This window comes from Filicampus tigris, chromosome 4 (assembly GCF_054856515.1).
Source record: "Filicampus tigris isolate MCC_2025a chromosome 4, RoL_Ftig_1.0, whole genome shotgun sequence".
Lineage (NCBI taxonomy): Eukaryota > Metazoa > Chordata > Actinopteri > Syngnathiformes > Syngnathidae > Filicampus > Filicampus tigris.
The window spans coordinates 23,213,082-23,231,600 of record NC_141220.1 but is presented as its reverse complement, the minus strand read 5'-3'; the positions used below and the strand labels follow the sequence as shown (position 1 = coordinate 23,231,600).

General features: G+C 42.3%; 1 protein-coding gene across 6 annotated transcripts in view; it reads right to left on the bottom strand.

Moving 5' to 3' along the window:
* magi2b (membrane associated guanylate kinase, WW and PDZ domain containing 2b) overlaps positions 1-18,519 on the bottom strand; it is a 111,947-nt gene that overhangs the window by 27,288 nt on the left and 66,140 nt on the right. For all 6 annotated transcript variants that reach the window (XM_086027246.1, XM_086027248.1, XM_086027247.1 and 3 more), the window contains exons 7-11: positions 13,536-13,593; positions 12,139-12,260; positions 10,451-10,633; positions 3,662-4,191; positions 2,220-2,388 (exon numbers count right to left, since the gene is read on the bottom strand). In XM_086027246.1, coding sequence (XP_085883372.1) covers positions 2,220-2,388; positions 3,662-4,191; positions 10,451-10,633; positions 12,139-12,260; positions 13,536-13,593 — 1,062 coding nt within the window. The remainder of the gene's footprint in view (positions 1-2,219; positions 2,389-3,661; positions 4,192-10,450; positions 10,634-12,138; positions 12,261-13,535; positions 13,594-18,519) is intronic.

Below are 18,519 nucleotides of genomic sequence, written 5' to 3'. Positions count from 1 at the left end.
AATTCGAACACAACCTAGTCAAATGCTCTCACTCCCACATCTGAAACTCTCTCACACACAAATACAAATGTTGGGTTCAAAGCCGTTTGAGCGTTCATTCAATCTGCTTGATATCCATCTTAAGGCCGATATACTAGTAGGCCAAAAGTGGCACTAGTAGTGGAAAATGTTACGAGACAGTTGTTCCACTAGTGCATTGAATTGTCTTAGTAGTGAGGACAAAGAGCCTACTAGTACCTGGGAGATAGGGAATTAACGCTCGAAAGGGCTTTCTACAAGTGTTCAATGTGTGCTCACAGGTGGCCACTCATACAGGAAACACAGCCTCAAATACGAACTCTCCTCTGCTATTTCAGGGCTCATTCCCGCATAGTCTTTGGTATCACAGGCATGGTAAAATGCCCAACATCGGCAGGAAATCAAACCCAAGAGCAGCTCATTATAATTCAAGTGACAGGTGTCAAGGAACGACACCACCGTGTGAAATCTCTTGCAACCAAGAAGAACAAAACCTGCTTTAAGTGTCAAGTGGGTGCAGGTGGAGACTGCGTGTCATCAGCAGGAATCATCAGGCTCAAAGACACACATTAATTTGAAGTTATCTGGCTCAGTCGTTTCCATTTGGCACAACATGAATGGTTAACTTCCTTTGACACTGGTCCCACAGAATAAATTCAACTGGCACCTCAAGGCACAGAGCTCAGTAACGCTACAAATTGAAGTCGCAAGGCAAGGTATCACTGTTACCGATTTTTTGTAACCGGGTGCAAACAGCAAAATGTCATGGCCAAAAACTATTTTATGTAAACAGCACTATTATTATAAAATTACCTTTCATGAAGGTTTTGTTTCATTGTCTCATTGCTGGTTTTCAAGTGAAAAAAAGGAAGGTCTGCTTCTATTCAATATGCTTAAAGTTTTGTAACGTTGATGTTCAGTTTTATATTCTCATCTACTTTGGTACGGTTGTTGTCAAGGGTTGGCTGAAAGCACTCGGGTGCATCGTTTTGCAAATATTGGTTTTTATAATGGGCTTTCCATTGTGTAATTTAAAAATAATTTGGTGAGGATAATAAAAAATACTTTGTTTGAATACAATTAGCTTCGGCATCGAGACAGAGAATTATATTCTCTGAAGTCTGGCCTATCAATAGACTTGATTACACATAAGGACCAGGTACCGTGTTGCTGTTCTTCATTTACTACGAAATAAGTAATGCAGGCCAACTACGCCATTAAAGCGGACATATCACGGATAATGCATTTCAGTTAAGTTACATACAGTAATTAAGGGGGGAAAAAAGCGCAATATTTCTTTGAAACATCTCTGACGGCCTATTGACTGTCAGAACTCGACCAAACAAAGATGTAAGCAGAAATAACTTTTTGTATCCTTCTTACACAACTGGCCCTTTTCTTACCAAGTCACAACATGTAGAAAAATGTATTTTAAATGGGAAGTCAGCCCAAAGATATTTTTTTCAAGAATATGGTCTATGCAAGGCCACTAGTTGAAACAAGGCGTTCTGATAAATATCGCATTTGTGGAATAGGAGTTAATCCACCGTTTTTAGCCATATCTGGCTACCACTGGCGGCCATTTTGTCACTTCTGTCGACTGAAATGACATCACAACTTCTCAGGGCTCAGGTAACGACCAATCAAGGCTGACCTGTTTTCTGAGGCTGAGCCGTGAATGGTCGTTACCTGAGCCCTGAGCAGTTGTGATGTCGTTTTCAGTCGATAGAAGTGACAAAATGGCCGCGCCCTGAGGTGGCTAAAAAGGGGTGGATTTTACTGCTTGACTCATATTCCACAAACACAATATTAATCAGAATGCCGTGTTTCAACTCGTGGGCCTGCTGGGTACATATTCTTGAGAAAAATATATTTGGGTTGATTTCTCTTTAAGGCTCCTTGCAGCCTCATCGCTCCTTTGTCTTTGACCTTTTGATACCACACAAGCCCTCAGGTGTAAGAGGTCTTAGTCAGAGGTCACTTATGTGTCCAGCGGGTGAAGACAAAATCATATTTTTACTCCGGACCCTCAAGTATTCGGATGACCTTTTTCTTTCAGGACTTTTACTTCAGCAGCACTTCTGAGCAGACTTCAGATTGCGCAGTTGCTACCTTGACTTGCGACTAGACCAATTTAAGTTTTTCGACTTTTTTTTGCTCCATGTTGTCTCTATACAGTAGTTAGCGAGCATGCGGCTCACCCGTTGACGCTCTCTGAATGAGCAATGTAGCTTCAGCTCCGACGGGGCACTCTTTGAGCATCTCCACCACACGCCCGTGCCCGGCGGCCGCCACCGGCTGCTGGTTCACCTCCAGGATCAGATCGCCCTCGATCAGGCCCGACGCCGCCTGCGAGCCCGGATCCAGGACCTGCGAGCGCACCCTCATGTTAGCCTCTGGCATTTTATGCCCAATTTTGTGGAGAGGTTTGACATTGCTTCTGGTTTAGTGTTCAGGTAACTTCATTTCACAGGAATATCTTCTCTTGTGGCCTTAACATTATCAGAAGCAATTGCCTTAATTTACAACCTAAATTCTAATACTTGTTCCATGACATTGGTATGATTTATTCCCATTCTTCATTCTTTTGTAGTGTTTTCACTTGGCTAGACTTCTTCTAGTACATGTACATTACGTGGATGCTAGATTTTTTTCTCCCAATCAGATTCTAGCATTTATATGTTACCATTAGACTTCACATGGATCTGATTGGCTGGATCGGATCGGCAGATATTTTGCATTTTATGCAAAATCGGCAATCGGTTATAATGTCGGAATTTGCCGATCGATCAATGATGTCGCGGATTGATTTCCGGAAATAGGACATTAAGGCAAACACAATCTTGTTCAATACAAGGACATTTTGGGATGCCATCGTTAATAATCCAAGGCTTCTCAGCATATACAGTCGGATTTTTGTCATTTTTTTCCCAATATTTAATTTAATTAATTAGTTAATTTATTTGCAAGGTGAGCGGGTTCCCCAGTTATGCTGGCCGAAGCAATTTAAACTACATTAGCAATGGGACTGTTTCTTGAACCAATCAGATTTCAAAGACGAGCAATGGCCCGTTTCCCGTCATCTGATAGGTTGGTTGGAGCAAAACTTGTTTGAGCCAACGCTGACTAGCAAAACACATCTGTAGCAATTTGCACACATTAATATTACATTAATCAACATCTGAGATCATTATGATGTATTTTGTTGACATTTCTTTGATGGTACTGTCATGTTATTAGCTAAAGATTGATTGTGAACTCCTCCAGATGATATGTGCTGCACAGCTGTGCACTGCTGTAATTATTAATGACTTAACGTTTTCTATAAATGAGACATGATAGTGGCGGTACCTAGAGGTCGATTAAGTCCTCACTGACTAATAAAACGCCATGGAAAATACAAGATGACCCCAAAAATTTAAACATCATTTCGCAGGCTAATAATTTGGGCAAATCTTGTTGCAATAACCGCAATTTATATACTATAAACATACCGAACACTTATGAAAGAACTTCCAGAATAAACTTATGATGTTCAACATCTAAACTGTTCAATTCCATTGAACTAGCCTTAAATGTTTTTGAGATTGCCTTGAAAATGATGTCCAATTTTCTGGGCTACATTTCAACTCGAACCCCTGACCTGTTTGACTCGCTGGCCAGTCGGACTGTCCGCAATGGTGAACCCGAAACCCTCCGCTCCTTTCACCATGGTAACAGTCAGCAGCTCGGCCGCTTGCGCCGTCGCCCCGGCAACGCCCGGCGTCCCCGAGGAGGCCATGGACACGTTGTCGTCGTGCGGCGTGAGAGCTGACGACGAGCCGGGCGTGGTGGGCGGCAGCGAGGAGCCGTCCAGGTGGGTGTCCCCGGGATGGGACGCGCCGGCCTGCGCCAGCGCCTGAGCGGGCAGCTGCGAGCTCAGCGACAGATACTCCAGGTAAGGATCGTAGCTGCCGCGGCCGTTCACCACGAGCGGGCGGTGCTCCATCCCGATGGGCGTCATGGAGCTGCTGGCTGCCGCGTTGGGGTCCTCGGGGTCGAAGGGCAGAGGGTAGCCCCTGCAGAGCACCAGGGTGACGCTCTGACCGATGGGCACCGACTGAAAGAGCTTGACAACGTCGGCGTGCGTGGTGCCCAGCACGCAGATGTCATTCACATAGACGATAACGTCACCTGGAGGAAACGAGGATGCGCAACGTCACTCAAATCATTGAGAATTTAGATTCAGCTCTGGAAAAAAGTAACACCAAATAAAACAATGGACTTTTTTTTCTGGTATTTTGACCATTTTTTGCCTTGCTCTAAATGTGAGTACAGTGGCGACCCGAGATACGAGAGACCCGACTTAAAAGGTTTTGCTGTATGTGCGCTGTCATTTGGCCAATTTTTTGCTTTGACTTGCGAGCAAAACATTTGAGATACGAGCGCTTTATTGTGGCAGTGAAGTCAACTCCCTTCACAACAAGCAGCAGTTCGGCTGTGATCGATTCGTGAACAAATAGGACTCAAGCCGTTTAGTGCCACTCCCAAAAAGAGAATTTTAAATGTCGTGTATTTAAAACAACCACATCAGTTTCAATGCCAACTAACACACAATAAAACATGCCTTCGATGTGCTAACAAATCACATTTTTTGTGCTTTAAGCAATGGATTTTTGAACATAACTGATGCAGCAGCACATGTAAACCACCAATACAACTCACAAGTATATATTCTTTATCCTCTTTGAAAAACGATTCATATTATTTCAGCTTACTGAGACACTTAGTTGTGAAGAACATATTCTTGAAAAAAATATGTTTGGGTTGACTTCCCCTTTTAAAGTTCTTATGCATTTCAATTGGCCAAAAACAGCCACCATGGAGCCAAAAAGTGCCAAATGATGAAAACAGCGTGATTGATATTTGTGAATATGTTAAGTTGTAAAGTACAAAATGAGACAAAAATCCCCCCTTGGGTACTTTCATTGCAGTGTGCTGATGGACGTGATGAAAAGAGCCATCTTGTCATTTTTCAAAACAGAAGACATCCGGCACAGTCTCAGTAAAACCAAATGAGAAATCATGACTTTCTGTGCGCTCTGGTAACCATTGTGTTTGGGGAACACTCACATAAAAGTCTGCCGCAACGTGTTGGAGCAACATGATGTCCCGCTTAAGTGCCTCATAAAATGACAATATCAGTATGTTGGTAATGCCTGCAGATGACGCACGCGAGCGCGCCGGAGAACACGCAGAGGTGAGGGTGGATGAATCTTTGTGAATATCTGCCACAAACGGGATGACATCTGCAGAGAGAGCCTCTGTGGAAATGTCACGACTGACACGGTGACAGACGCGTGGATCAACGGTTTGGGTCGCGTCTCGTGCACAATGCAGCAGAAGGTTGCGCGTCCCTTCGGGTGGAACTATGAAAAGCCTCATCTGATTTTATACGGCGCGCAGGGAGGATGCTCATCAGTGATGCCTGAAGAACACTTCGCTGGAGTCTTTATTCATTTTTTCCCATGATCACTTATTGAAGTCTTCAACTCGTTTTATCTGATAAAGAGACGCACGAGCTCGGTAGAGCTCATTCAAATCACCTTCAACGGCGCCGCAATACTGATTTTTTTTAAACTACGCTCATGTATTGTTTGTAGGCACGCTCATGTAACTCAAGTCATTCCTTCATTTTCGATGCTTAAAGAGGAAGTCAACCCAGAGAGATTTTTTTTTTTTTCAAGAATACGTTCCCAGCAGGCCCACTCGCTGAAACACGACATTCTGATTAATTTTGAGTTTGTGGGATATAAGTTAAGCAGTGAAATGCACTCGTTTTTAGCCATCTCTGGGGGCGGCCATTTTGTCTTCTGTCACCTGAAAATGACATCACAACTGCTCACAACGACCAATCACGGCTCAGATTCAGAAAACAGGTCAGCTGTGATGTCAGTTTCAGACTTCCGCTTTAAAGGGAAAGTCAACCCCAAAAAGCAACGTAACGACTAATCACGGCTGACCTGCACTCTAAAAACAGTTGGGTTAAAAATAACACGATTTTGGGTAAAAAATTGACCGATTTGACCCACTTTCTTGCATTGTTTTGTATAAAGCTACCTGTTTTTGGAACTTGGAACAATTTGTGGATCGGTTCATTTTTGACCCCAAATTGTGTTATTTTTAACCCAACTGTTTTTAAAGTGTGTTTTCTGAAGCTGAGCCGTGATTGGTCGTTACCTGAGCCCTGAGCAGTTGCGATGTCATTTTCAGTCAACAGCAAGTGGCAAAATGGCCGCCCCTGAGATGGATGAAAACGGGTGAATTTTACTGCTTAACTCATATTTCCACAAACGCAATATTGATCGGAATGCCACGTTTTGACTAGTGGGCCTGCATAAAACAGATTCTTGTAAAGAAAATTCAGGGGTTGACATTAACTTTAGTCAGAAAATCCAATGCAAGAACTGCAGTAATAAGCTGTACATAATTAGCTATATGGTTATAACGTACATATATACAAAACCCTGCTATACTGTGTATCATCGTCATTTGTGTATAATATATAAAACAATTCATTCATAATAAATGATAATAAAAATTACTGTCGTGCATTCTTTATGAAGCTATGACTTGACATACACTACTTTTTTAATTCAACAGACACATTCGGTGTATTTCCAAATGGGATTTGCTTGAATTTTACTTAGCATTGATCATATTAATAATATTATTAATAAGAAAGGAAATACTGAAGATGTTACTGAACATCATTAGTTTACTTGATTGGCAAAAGTGACTTTAAGCGGCAGTGGCAACTGCTAAAGTGATATAATCATTAAATAAAGAACGCAGCACTCTCTTTTTGACTTGATTGAACTCATCCATATGCAATTAAAAAAAATGGGGCTGAGGTATGGGGAGGGATTGTTGGGAGTGAAACACTTCACGAAGGCAACACTGGACGGTCTCCGCAGTCGTTTTATGTGCGGACATTTATGGATTTTTCCTTTAAAATCGCAGTCCCATGACGAATGCGCTCGCCTTAAATCCTCTACTTCACACCACCGGCGGGCCCTCGCCGCACACGCACACACACGGTCTCACACAAACATATATGTCGCACGCATCATCACGCACAATTCCTAAGAGCAATGTCACTCAGCTCAAATAGGCCAGCTAATCTCAGCCAGGGAGGGCCCGGGTGTGCGCGTGCGCGTGCGCGTGTGCCCGTGAGCAGCTCTGGCAATGTCACTGAGGGGAAAGCAGCAAGTTGCGGGGAAAGAAAATCAGAACGGAGAGAGAGAGAGAGGGGGGTGGGGGTGGCAGAAGGAAAAAGCTGACAAACCAGAAAGGAGGGATGCAGGGAGGAGGAATAAAAGTCAAGAAGCGCAAAGAGGCAGGACGAGGGAGAAGAAGAAAAAAAAAAAAAAACACGCACGCACTGAGGCTGAGGAAGCAGAGGAGAAGTGTCAGATGACATGCAAAGATATGGAGACACAATGAAGTCGGAGTCACCGAGACAACAGGAAAGGAGATAAAAGAGAGACGGAGGCCAGATAAAAGAGGGAGAGAGTGACGAGAAAAAGGGAGGACGGAGGAAGGAGGCTTAAACGAGCAGTTTAGACAGTGAGAGAGCGAGAGACTGGGCGTGAGGCCAGCTCGCGAGTTCACAGGAGTGCAAAGCGCAAACAGCCACGAGCGCTCTGACTTTGACGAACGTCATCATCATCACCCCGCCCGCGTTGGAGCTTAGCTATCGGTGCTAATTTGCGACGAGCACAGGTGGGGGACGCGAGTCACATAACTTGACAGGCTTTCGCAACTTTTCAGTAAGCCCTAGGAATACAGTATGAGCTCTTCTTCGTAGAGGATAAAGAATATATGCCCGTGCGTATTGTTATCTTGTCTGCTTACGTGTTGCTCCACCGTTTGCGTTCAAATATCCGTTGTCACAACGTTATCCATTCGCCCGTCTATGGCTTTTTGCATTAGCATTAACAAAACCGACTTTCCTAAGGCGAGTGGAGTTGAGTTCTCTGCCACATACAGTGCCCCTATCTCAAACCTTTGCACACAGGTCAAAGCAGAGCGAATAAATAAATACATTGTACTGTATCTCCAGATCTCAGGGTATTACGTTTTTGGTAAAACAGGGACAATGAAAATGGCACCATGCAAGGTTTGCAACTCAAAAAGCTAAGAGACACAAATACTACATCCAAAAAGATCCGCCATTTTAAAACCTAAAAAAAAATCAGCAACATTCACAAAGCCTCGCGTCCATTATTTGTTTCATCGAGATGACGATAAAGTAACATACGACACGGAGACTCCATTTAAAAACTTTGATTGGAAATGTGTTACTTTGGCTAAGTGACACAATAAAGATAGTGGGTGCAGAACGCTATCTTTGCAAATGTTTTTTTTTTTTTTTGCTGTTTTGCCCCTTCCTAGCCCCTCCATGACCTCTGTGACGTCCGTGACCCGGCATCACATCCGCTTTCTACATCACTTCACTTCATGAACTCTACTTGACTCACAAGAGCAAAAATATCAAAAAGTTAACAAGCTGCTGGCAACAGATGCAGAAGACGGTGGTGGGGGGATTCATTAGTTGTATAAAGTAGTAAAAGAAAAAAACACATTTTGCTACTCTGGTGCAATTGAGGTGAAATGATTGATGAACAAGCCCAATTAGCTTATAAACATAAACCCAGGCGGACATCCGTTTACAAGATACTGGAAGTGAATTTACTATTACTAATTTATGTTGGAGCATTAGTAAAGTCATATTTTGTAATCACGCTAAATGTTTGTATGAAAAACACTTGTAGGCCATAATATCAAACAGTCAAATGAAAAAGCGATTACAGCGGTAACTAGGCGTGCCTTCTTTTCCCGCGCAACCGCGTCGTCTTACGTTTGATAGATACTATTAACACTATTTTCGTCAAAGTTTTGTCTTTTTTTGACAGATTGTTGATACTTACAAGCACTTCGGGCCCGCCTGCTGCCCGAAGACGGCTGCGATAGGCTCCAACATACCCGCGACCCTCGCGAGGATAACCAGCTCAGAAAATGGATGGATGTTAGTTATTAGTTATTTTTGAAGCCCTATTTTTGTCATTTTTTTGTGTTATTTATTCATGTTTTTATATTTTAAAAATACTTTTGAATCAAGGTTTGAATCCGTTTTTGAGATTGACTTTGACTAACATCATCATCATCCCGCCCGCGTTGGAGCTTTGCTAACAGTGCTAATTTGCTAACAGCGCTAACGACAGTAGTGAACTGTGCGCTGCTGTAACATTGAAATGTTGGAAATATAGCACCCGTGTACAAACAGTAGAGCTGTGGGTGCCCTTAAAATTGGCATTAGAATCGAATCACCACAGAGCAAACTGACACCACGCGCTCAACCTGATTGTGATGCCTCTCCTGCTGGGGCCCATCGGGCCTCCTAAGTGGCGCGCATTACCAAAAATGAAGATAAATATGTATTTGCAGAACAAAACCCCATTGCGTTGACGTGTTCAATTTTAGATTCTGCTCAACAGACGCATAGCTGGGTCAGGATTTAAAACCCTGTACAGTTAATTCAGAGATTTGTTGTTAAACACATTATACATGTTTGAAGACAACTGCAGAAAACGTGCAAAGACTGAGAATTATTTAGTACTCATTTGTGAAGTACAGCTGGTTTTTATTATTTCAGTTTCCCAGATTTTTTTTGACTGCGGCTAAAAAGTGGCCAGTAGGGGTGTGCAGCTTTCCACAAAAGAAAAATTCGATACGGTTTTCGATATGTTAGGTGCGAAACGATTCAAGGGTGGCTCGATTTTAAAGTGTAACAATTCGGTTTGGTTCGATTCAGTGAGATTACGATTCGATTCGATATAGTATGGCTCAGTTCGATAGTGTATGATGCAATTACTTTTTGGGGAATTTCACACACATTTGAATGAATTTGTCAGTACGGTAAATGGGCCAATTCCTTCTAAGACATATCTCGCCAATAAAAGACGATTCGATACGTATCTCGATACATTTCAAAGTGAAATGATTCGATTCAGTTCGATTTGATGCACTCGCACCTTTTTTCCGGTCCAAACCGTTTTTTTGTTACACCCCAGTGATGCAATTCGGTCTCTAGCTTGAGTCGCTTCTGAGTGCCTCGTTGTCAGCCGTGAGTGTGAGCATGTCAGAGAAGGCGGCTGTGCGCGAATTCTAAAATCTGTCCGACTTGGCAAGTTGGCAGCCAATATGTAGGCTGGCGCTCCGGGCTGACATCTTAATTTCTATATAATTTTCCAGCCGTATTTGATATACTTGGCTATTTTTTTTTAATCATTGAAATTTGGCTAGGTTGTTATAAACTCTCCGCTGTGGCATATCGCATTGAGAAGACATTTATTTCCACCTTACGGGCACTTGAAGACAGTGTAGGTACCTGTGTCCATCTTGCCATCCTGAGCAGCCGGCCCATCTGGAATGACGCTCTTCACTTGCAGGAATTCGTCGGGCTCATCCCCTCCAATTATTGTGAAGCCAAATCCCATGTTGCTCTTCTGTAGGCCCGTAGACAGAAATGTGCCTTTCAACTGGGTCGGGTCCCTCGTGAACAGCGGCTTTTCTGCGGGAAAGACAAACAGAAGCCTGAGGTTTAAGATATTTCTTATACAGTTGAGTCGTGCATGAAAGATCTCAAAGTGCTTTTTGGGGATCATGGAGGTGGTGTGTGTGTAAAATTAGTTCTCTGATTACTTTGCTGCATGTTGTGCCAGCTTATGTGCAACTTTCCCCGACATTAGTGAGTCATTGGGATCTTATTTTGGAATGGTCTAGCACACCCTTTATCCTGGTGCCTGGCTCAGCGCAGCCTTCGGGCTGATCATATTCTAAGTCGTCCAGCCCGCCCACCCGCCTGCTGTTCTCTCCGCTCGGCACTGTACACGGTGACATTGTGAATCTGCCCCGTCTGATACTTTTTCATCAAGGCTGCCCTTTACATTATGGACAGTGGACACGGAAGCGTGACGGACTGATGTGCACCGGTTCAGCGCAATCTGCATCCCCGCTTTGTAGTCTCTTTGGGTTATCCGCAAAAGTTGAACGGAAGCAAGTTTGGCTTTTTTGGGTGGTTGAAAACATTTCGCATTTAATCGAAAATGCTTCATCAGTTCTCAATTTTACGTGTGGAGCCTTTCTGTTTAGGTCTCTGGTGAGTGTGTCCCCTGAGGGCGGTTACGTGAGGGATGCTGTTGTTGTTGCCAGGTGTGCTTGGTAACAGGGGGTTTCTTGTCCCCCTGGGCCCGGGACAAGAAGGAGAATGGAAGGCCCCCCCCCCAAAAAAAAAAAAAAACATGGCGATGGATAGATGGAAGATTTCATCTTTTATTACATACAGTAATTGACGTGTAAACAAATGACAAACGAGAAGATCGCAGTCGCCTGCTTTCAACCTTTACGGATTACTTTTAACCGAGATGACTGAGAAGCTACACAAACTCTTTGGGTCTGATTTAGTAAGATGGCCAAAAAACGGGTGCTAAATTGTGTTGAACTCATCCTGAACACTCATCCTAGGTAAGATTATTTTAAAAGTCAGGACAGAAGACCATGAAAAACAGCTGACACAGTTGTAGTTGTCCTAACTAGGTGTGATGGCATGACTCCTTCTTGTGACTTTCCAATTCAGCCCCTTGGCTCATTCAGATGCTCCAAAATTACATTGCTCAATAGACGATATATCGCGACGAGTTTTGTCTCTTGGAAAATAACAAATGTTCCCGCGAGCGGAAAAGATCCATTCTCTCCGCGGCCTCTCATTTTGCCTACGTGTCCTCCTCGCCACAATAAGCGCCACAGTCAGTTCCGGTTTACACCTGCCTTTCAGATGCCGTATGCAAAGATGCAAAACACGTCACCACGATTCGTCTCAGGTTTGATACATTCCATTGCGCGGGCTGAACTAATCTACTCGCTTCCACTTCCTCCGGTATTTTTTCCCGTTCAGCATTCCACTTCTGTTTGCGTGCGCGACCAAGTTTGTCAAAGCTTTATTACAAAGTAAGCCAGGCCTTTTGAGTTTTGTTTGTGCAACTGTTCCACATAACGAAATATCAGCATGCAGTGTACCTCTGTATATGGTGGGCAGCGGGAGAGCGGAAAGGCCCTGACTCTGCATCTGCCTCTGCTGCTCAAGGCGCCGCTTTGCTTCCAGGACGGGATTCTCAAACTGAGTCCTGCGATTGATGTGACTGCAAAGAACATTGACTATTAGGCCAGAATAATAGAGATATTGTACACTCAAGTCCCTGAGAGAGTTTTTTTTTTTTTTTTTTTTTTTACTTCTTCTTCTTCTTCTTTTTTTTTAATGAATTTTGCCTTACTACACCATCACAATGGATTTTGAATAACAGGATTTAAGTGCAGTGTTTTAACAACATGACATTTAGCATTTATGGAATGACAGTAATGTTATGCACATTATCCTCCATTTCCACGACCTCAAGGGTATTAAGGTTAGGTGATATCACTGCAAATATAATATGTTGAATATTTCATACTTTTGCTGGAGATTCAAAGTTAATGTATTTTTCATAAGGCACACTTCAAGAGGAAATCAACCCAAATATATTTTTTCAAGAATATGTTCCCAGCAGGCCCACTAGTTGAAACACGGCATTGAGATTAATATTGCGTTTGTGGAATATGAGTTAAGCAGCAAAATCCACCTGTTCTTAGCCATCTCGGCTGGCGGCCATTTTGTCATTTCTGTCGACTGAAAATGACATCACAACTACTCAGGGCTCAGGTAACGACCAATCACGGATCAGCTTCAGGAAACAGGTCAGCCGTGATTGGCTTAAAGATATACAGTAAGACTCATTGCGCAGTGGTTAAATCGAAGCGTCAACTAGTGAGGGCATCCCCTAATCTGTATAAATAAAATCAAAAAAATGAAATTCATTGGTTTACTACACAGAGAAAAGTTCATTTTCATTTTTTAAAAAGCATTTTTTTTTAAGCTTGAAGCATTGAAGCTTACAGCTACCGAAAGCCCAAAATTCAATCTCGAGAATGGACAATATTAGATAGGAAACAATACATATTGTCTACACAATTGAAATTAAGTAGCAATTAGCCTTCAGAAAAGTATTTCCCCATTTGTTTAATTAATCTGTGTGATATAGAGTACAAGCTTCACATTTTGAACTTCACACCTAACTTTTACATGATATTCAAATGTATCACGATGCACCTGCAGGCTACTGCATATTTCCTGCAAAACCGGTAAATCTTCAAGGCAATTTGTGACTACAGCCGAAGGGCATTTAAAAATAATCCACTCTATAAATATTGCAGCATTAAATAAACCTTTCACATTTTGATAATCGCCGCCGATTAGAATTCTCCTGAAAGAGTGTTGACAAATGAGCACTGAGACGTCAAAGACAAGCCGGAGCGAAAAGTCATTCATAATTCATAACGACGCGAACAATGGAATGGTTGCTTTGGTCGTTGCGACTTACTCCACGTAGTAGCTGCCGTAGATGGGGTCATCGATCTTCTCCCAGCCGTAGGGCAGCTCTGAGGTGCGGGCAAACACACGAGGGAAATGAAGTCAGTTTATGGCGTGAGCAGCAGAACAAAACAAAACACTAGAGCCGCGAAAAGGAGACAACAGCCATCTAAGGTCACGAGCCTGCACTCCCCACTGTCATTTTTCCTTGACAGTCGATACTCGGAAACGAAAACTAATTTGTGCTTGCACTTCAGCGGGGATTTGGGCATGAACACTGATTAGTCGAGTGATTCCCAACCATTGTGCTGTAACATTCCAGAACACCCTGCAACCGACAAATGTCCACAAAGTAGCGACGGAATACCAATGCAGAACAAATAAAAAATCCTCACATTATACGTTTCAGTAACTGTGACTTTGAAGGTGTGTGGCTTGAAAAGGCGGGGCCTGGTCTGTTGAGTCAAGTGGGATTCCGCGAATGAGAGTGTAGTTGGCCGTTGTCAGCTCAGGTTAGCCAGTCTGTGCGTTCAGTCCCCTCAGCAGTAGCAGCTAGCGTATGAATGTGCTTGTGTGTTTATTTTGCGGCCGTTTGTTCAATAAAGCGCCAGAAAGTGCGCCGGTGGCTGTGTCCATCCTTGATTGCTTTTGGGAGCATTACAATGCATTTTAATTAGCGGTGGTAAGCTGTATCAAATTAGCTAATGATATGAACATAATTGTGTCGGCTTGTCGATATGCCATTTCGAAAGCCAGTTCGGCTTTGCAGTACACACATTGCGCTTTATCGTCTTGTGCCAGTGAAAAATGATGCCACACTTTTGTCAACTAGGGCTGCGAATAACGATTATTTTAATAATAAATTCATCTGTCGATTATTTTTTTCAATTAATAGATAAACTGAATAAAAACATTTTTTTTATTTCTAGTCTTTTATTCAAAAAACAGAACATCATTTCAAATTGATAGTGCAGAAAATAAACAAACAGATCAATTGATTGATTTATTATGATTCAGTGACTGGCTTTGGTCCATAACCATATCTGAAAAAAAAAGGCAAAAATGTTAATCGTTGTTTTTCACAGCAAAAGCAGATGTTTGTAAATGTCCTGTTTTAAATGAGCAAAAAGATAATCAGTCTGCTTTCAGGGAGGACTACAGAAATTTGTGAATATTGACTGTTGAGAAGACGAAATTCCGAGACCTTTTTAAGTTACATTTTAAGTTAAACAAGGTCTCTAGACCATTAATGAATTATCAAAACAGTTGTAGATTAACTGATTGATTTTTTGAACCCCTAGCATTTTTTGGACATCTAACAGATTTAAGAAATGTAATTACATTTAAGACTATTTCAGACCTCTCATTCACAAAATAGGCAACAGAATTATTGGCAATTTCAATGTTAATTCAAATTTTTCAATTTTGAATTTTTTCCTTTTATTTTTTTCATATCCATATTTTAAACACACACAACCCAATGAAAGGTTCTGGCCACGCTCATTCCCATCGCCATGATGCTAAAATGAAACCCAGTAATTGCGAATGTGTTAAATAGCATACTTCCATTTATTTCCTAAGAGACTCACTGTGTATTGTGGCTGTGACAATTTTAAAGACCTGTGAACGGTGGATTTAAGGATTACGGCTAATTTTTTTACAGATAATTAAGGCCTTCTTTTGGGAAAATCTTTGAGGATCCGCAGACCCCCAGTGTAAAAATATATTAAAAATGATCACTCAATTAACTGGCTGTTAAGTAACTCAATCAAATGCCATCCTTGTTCTGCAGCACAAGTTGTTCTCGGCTAAAGAAACGTGTAGCAAGCGCGTCTTTACATTTGTCTCACAGCCGTCCACTCCCTTTTGGCCTTCCAGTTTCTCCCTGTGCTAATTGTCTTTTCCTCGCTGCCATCCATCCCTTCTCCCATTTATCTCCCTTTTACTGCCCTCGGATAAAGTGGGTCAAAGCTCGGCTAAAATGCTCTGTGCCTATTTGTCCCGCGTTTCACCCCTTGCCAACAAGACAACACAGAGTAGGATACAAGTGCAGTGAACCCCACTACATCCCGGTTCATGGTTGGCCGCTCTGCTTCGTGACCGATTTTTAACCCTTTGTTTTTTTAGGGAGATTATGTACTACCACATCAGGTCTACGAGGAGAAATTCAGCATATTGAAGAGCGAGAAGAGGCAGAGAAGGTCCTCAATTAAGCTCCAGTAATCGTCGTTCCCACAGCGCAGGGAGAATCCAATGTCTGTATTCTTGTATGCTTTGTTTGTATGTGTCGCTGCTTTGTGTAATGTTTATAATTACAGTTAAATGCTAATCAATGCTCCTTTCCATTAGCTAGTCCATGGCATTAGGCAAAATATGTTCACATTAAGCTAGGGGAAGAGAATCAATGAAAAGAATCGTCAAACATTTTGACGTTTAAATAATGTTTAATTCCCTTTTTGTTTAATGTGTCAGTTTTACTGCGAGTGACAAAAGCGCGCTTTGACTCTTCTTTGGAGACCCGTGCCACCGAGAAAGACGTTTTTTTTCCCTCAAAGCGATGTGATAGGATCATCGCCACCTCTTGTCAGCAAGAGCGGACGCTAAGAATACTTCAAAAAGTGTGTTTTCACAAGTTTGGGCTTTCAGAAGTTTAATTAAGCAATAGAAGACCGGGAGGTAGTTATGTTGTATAATTTCCGGTCGTTTAGGCACAATATTTTTGGCGTACTGAGCATCTGGCTCGTACGTGTAGCGTCCAACATACATCGTGTCAAAAAGCTCCTCTTCCTCAAACTCTTCAAACACCGTCAGATAAGTTTGAAATATTGCTTTCGTCGGTCGATTTCCGACTGGCTTTGTACACTTTCTATTGTTGTTCTTGAAATGACGTCACACTTCCCGGGGTCATTGCTTGCCCGGATCTCACTTCGGGAAAATGATTACTTTGTCGAATATACAAAATAGAAAAAAAATTGTCCATGCTTTATTTTTTTGAATGATGTTTCATTACTTTACTTTGATTTCATGAGGAATTTTCAGAAATTACTTGACACTTGGTCTTTAAAAGTCGCAGTGCTGTTGCACTGTACATTATCACTCATGGAAGGAATGTGCAATTAAATTATTTGGTCAGAACTAACTGTTGTATAAGTGTTCTTCATGAAATCCAAATGTATTTAAAGCGTGTGGAAGGGGAAAATTATGTGGTCTGTATTGCGCATTTTCCCCAATAACGGGTGGGCCGTGGAACGTACGGTATGTCCGGCGATCAACGGGGGTTCACTGTATGCGGCTGTATGACGCATTTAGGATGTTTTGTGGTTAAACGCTCACTCGGCATGATGAGGAAGACAACAAGGGGATTGACCTTGCACTTTTACGCCGAAGTAAACATAGAAAAATGCCCATCCACACCCACAGCCCATCTGCTCAAGCTGCTCTGCTCCAGCACAAGCATACGCTACTAATTCAGCACTTGTGATGAGCATCCATCAGACATTTGTTTTAAGAGTTCATCCTCCTCCCCCAAAATGTAACACCCCTAGAATTATACAAGTACACTCTCACCAAAAATATGCCTCTTAAATCACATCATGACTTGAGCGTATTTTGCTTTTCCTTTGGTTTTATGACGACACTCATTCCAAAAAGTAAACATAGTAGTAGTAGGCATGGGGCTGCAGCTATCGAATATTTTTAGAATCAATTATTCCACAGACTATCCTGTCGAATAATTTAGTAATGGGATGAAAGTGGACTTTGTATTATTAAAACAAAAATGCGAGATTTTAACTACTGTCAGACATCATGTATTACTCAATGACATCGTGTCTGAACTTTATGATTAAAACATTCCACATTTCAACCACTTGATAAGTTTCAAGGCTGAACTTGTAAATAATTGAGCGTGTAAATTATGTAAATTATGCAGGCGAGTCAAACTTCTACTATTAAAGCCATACTTGGTAACTTTACTTCTTAACGCAGCAGGCTTGAAATGATAGAATCTCTAAAGCCCAATACCCCTGAACTTGAATTCAGCGAGGTTTCCCTCCACGCATTTGTTTTGCTTTTTTGTTTGATCATTTCAAATCTTTGTCATTAACTTTGTGATTTTTGTCCCAATATTAACAACGGTTTGCGAGTTTTCACACAAATGATAGTTAAAACGTTATTCAAAAGACGTATTATGCGTTCTCCCCTATTTTAAAACTGTTCACAGCTGTCAATGAAGTACTAATAAAAGGTCTCAGACATACTTATGACAAAATACACAAAGGGCAAGGAAATCACAGACGCATCGAGTACATGCCACTCCCACAGAAAGGTACACACACACACGCACTCTCGGTCAGAAACACATACGGACACTCCCAATTCCCCAACCCTATTATTTTTACAATTACTATGGCTTCATCCCCTCATGCTGTAATATAATTACAGACAGATTTGTGATCTTGATATTAGTCCTGTGAGTGTGCGTACGCGCGTGTGCTCAGTCACTGTGTGTGCGCGGCTGTCACCTCATACAACCTTCCTTCCTCCTCCCGCAAGGGCTGGACTCAGACACATTCCGACTCCAACCCGCCTTAAATTGCCGCCCACCCTGTCCACGAGCCACATTTTAAACGTTGGCCTGTTTGCCGCTTGCCAACCCCCCCCCCCAAAAAAAAGTGAGCGGGAGACAGTTTCCATGGCAACCCCCAGTCTCCAAGCTGAGATCTCGGTCTTGTCTCTATTTCCTGCTGCTGAAGTATACACAATGTGACTGTGTGTGCGCGCCTATGAGTCTGTGTTTGCACTGCGTGTGTTCGCGGGGAAAAAAAAACCCCACACTCACTCATCGTATGTTTGCCTTTCGTACAAGTGCCAGTGTGTCTTTGGGTGCGTTGCTAACGATGCGCATTTGCGTCTCGCATGAATTAAGTGTGCAGTTGTGGTTCCTAATCTTCCCTCCCGCACAAGGTCTTTTCAACTAAGCATCCAGGAACACA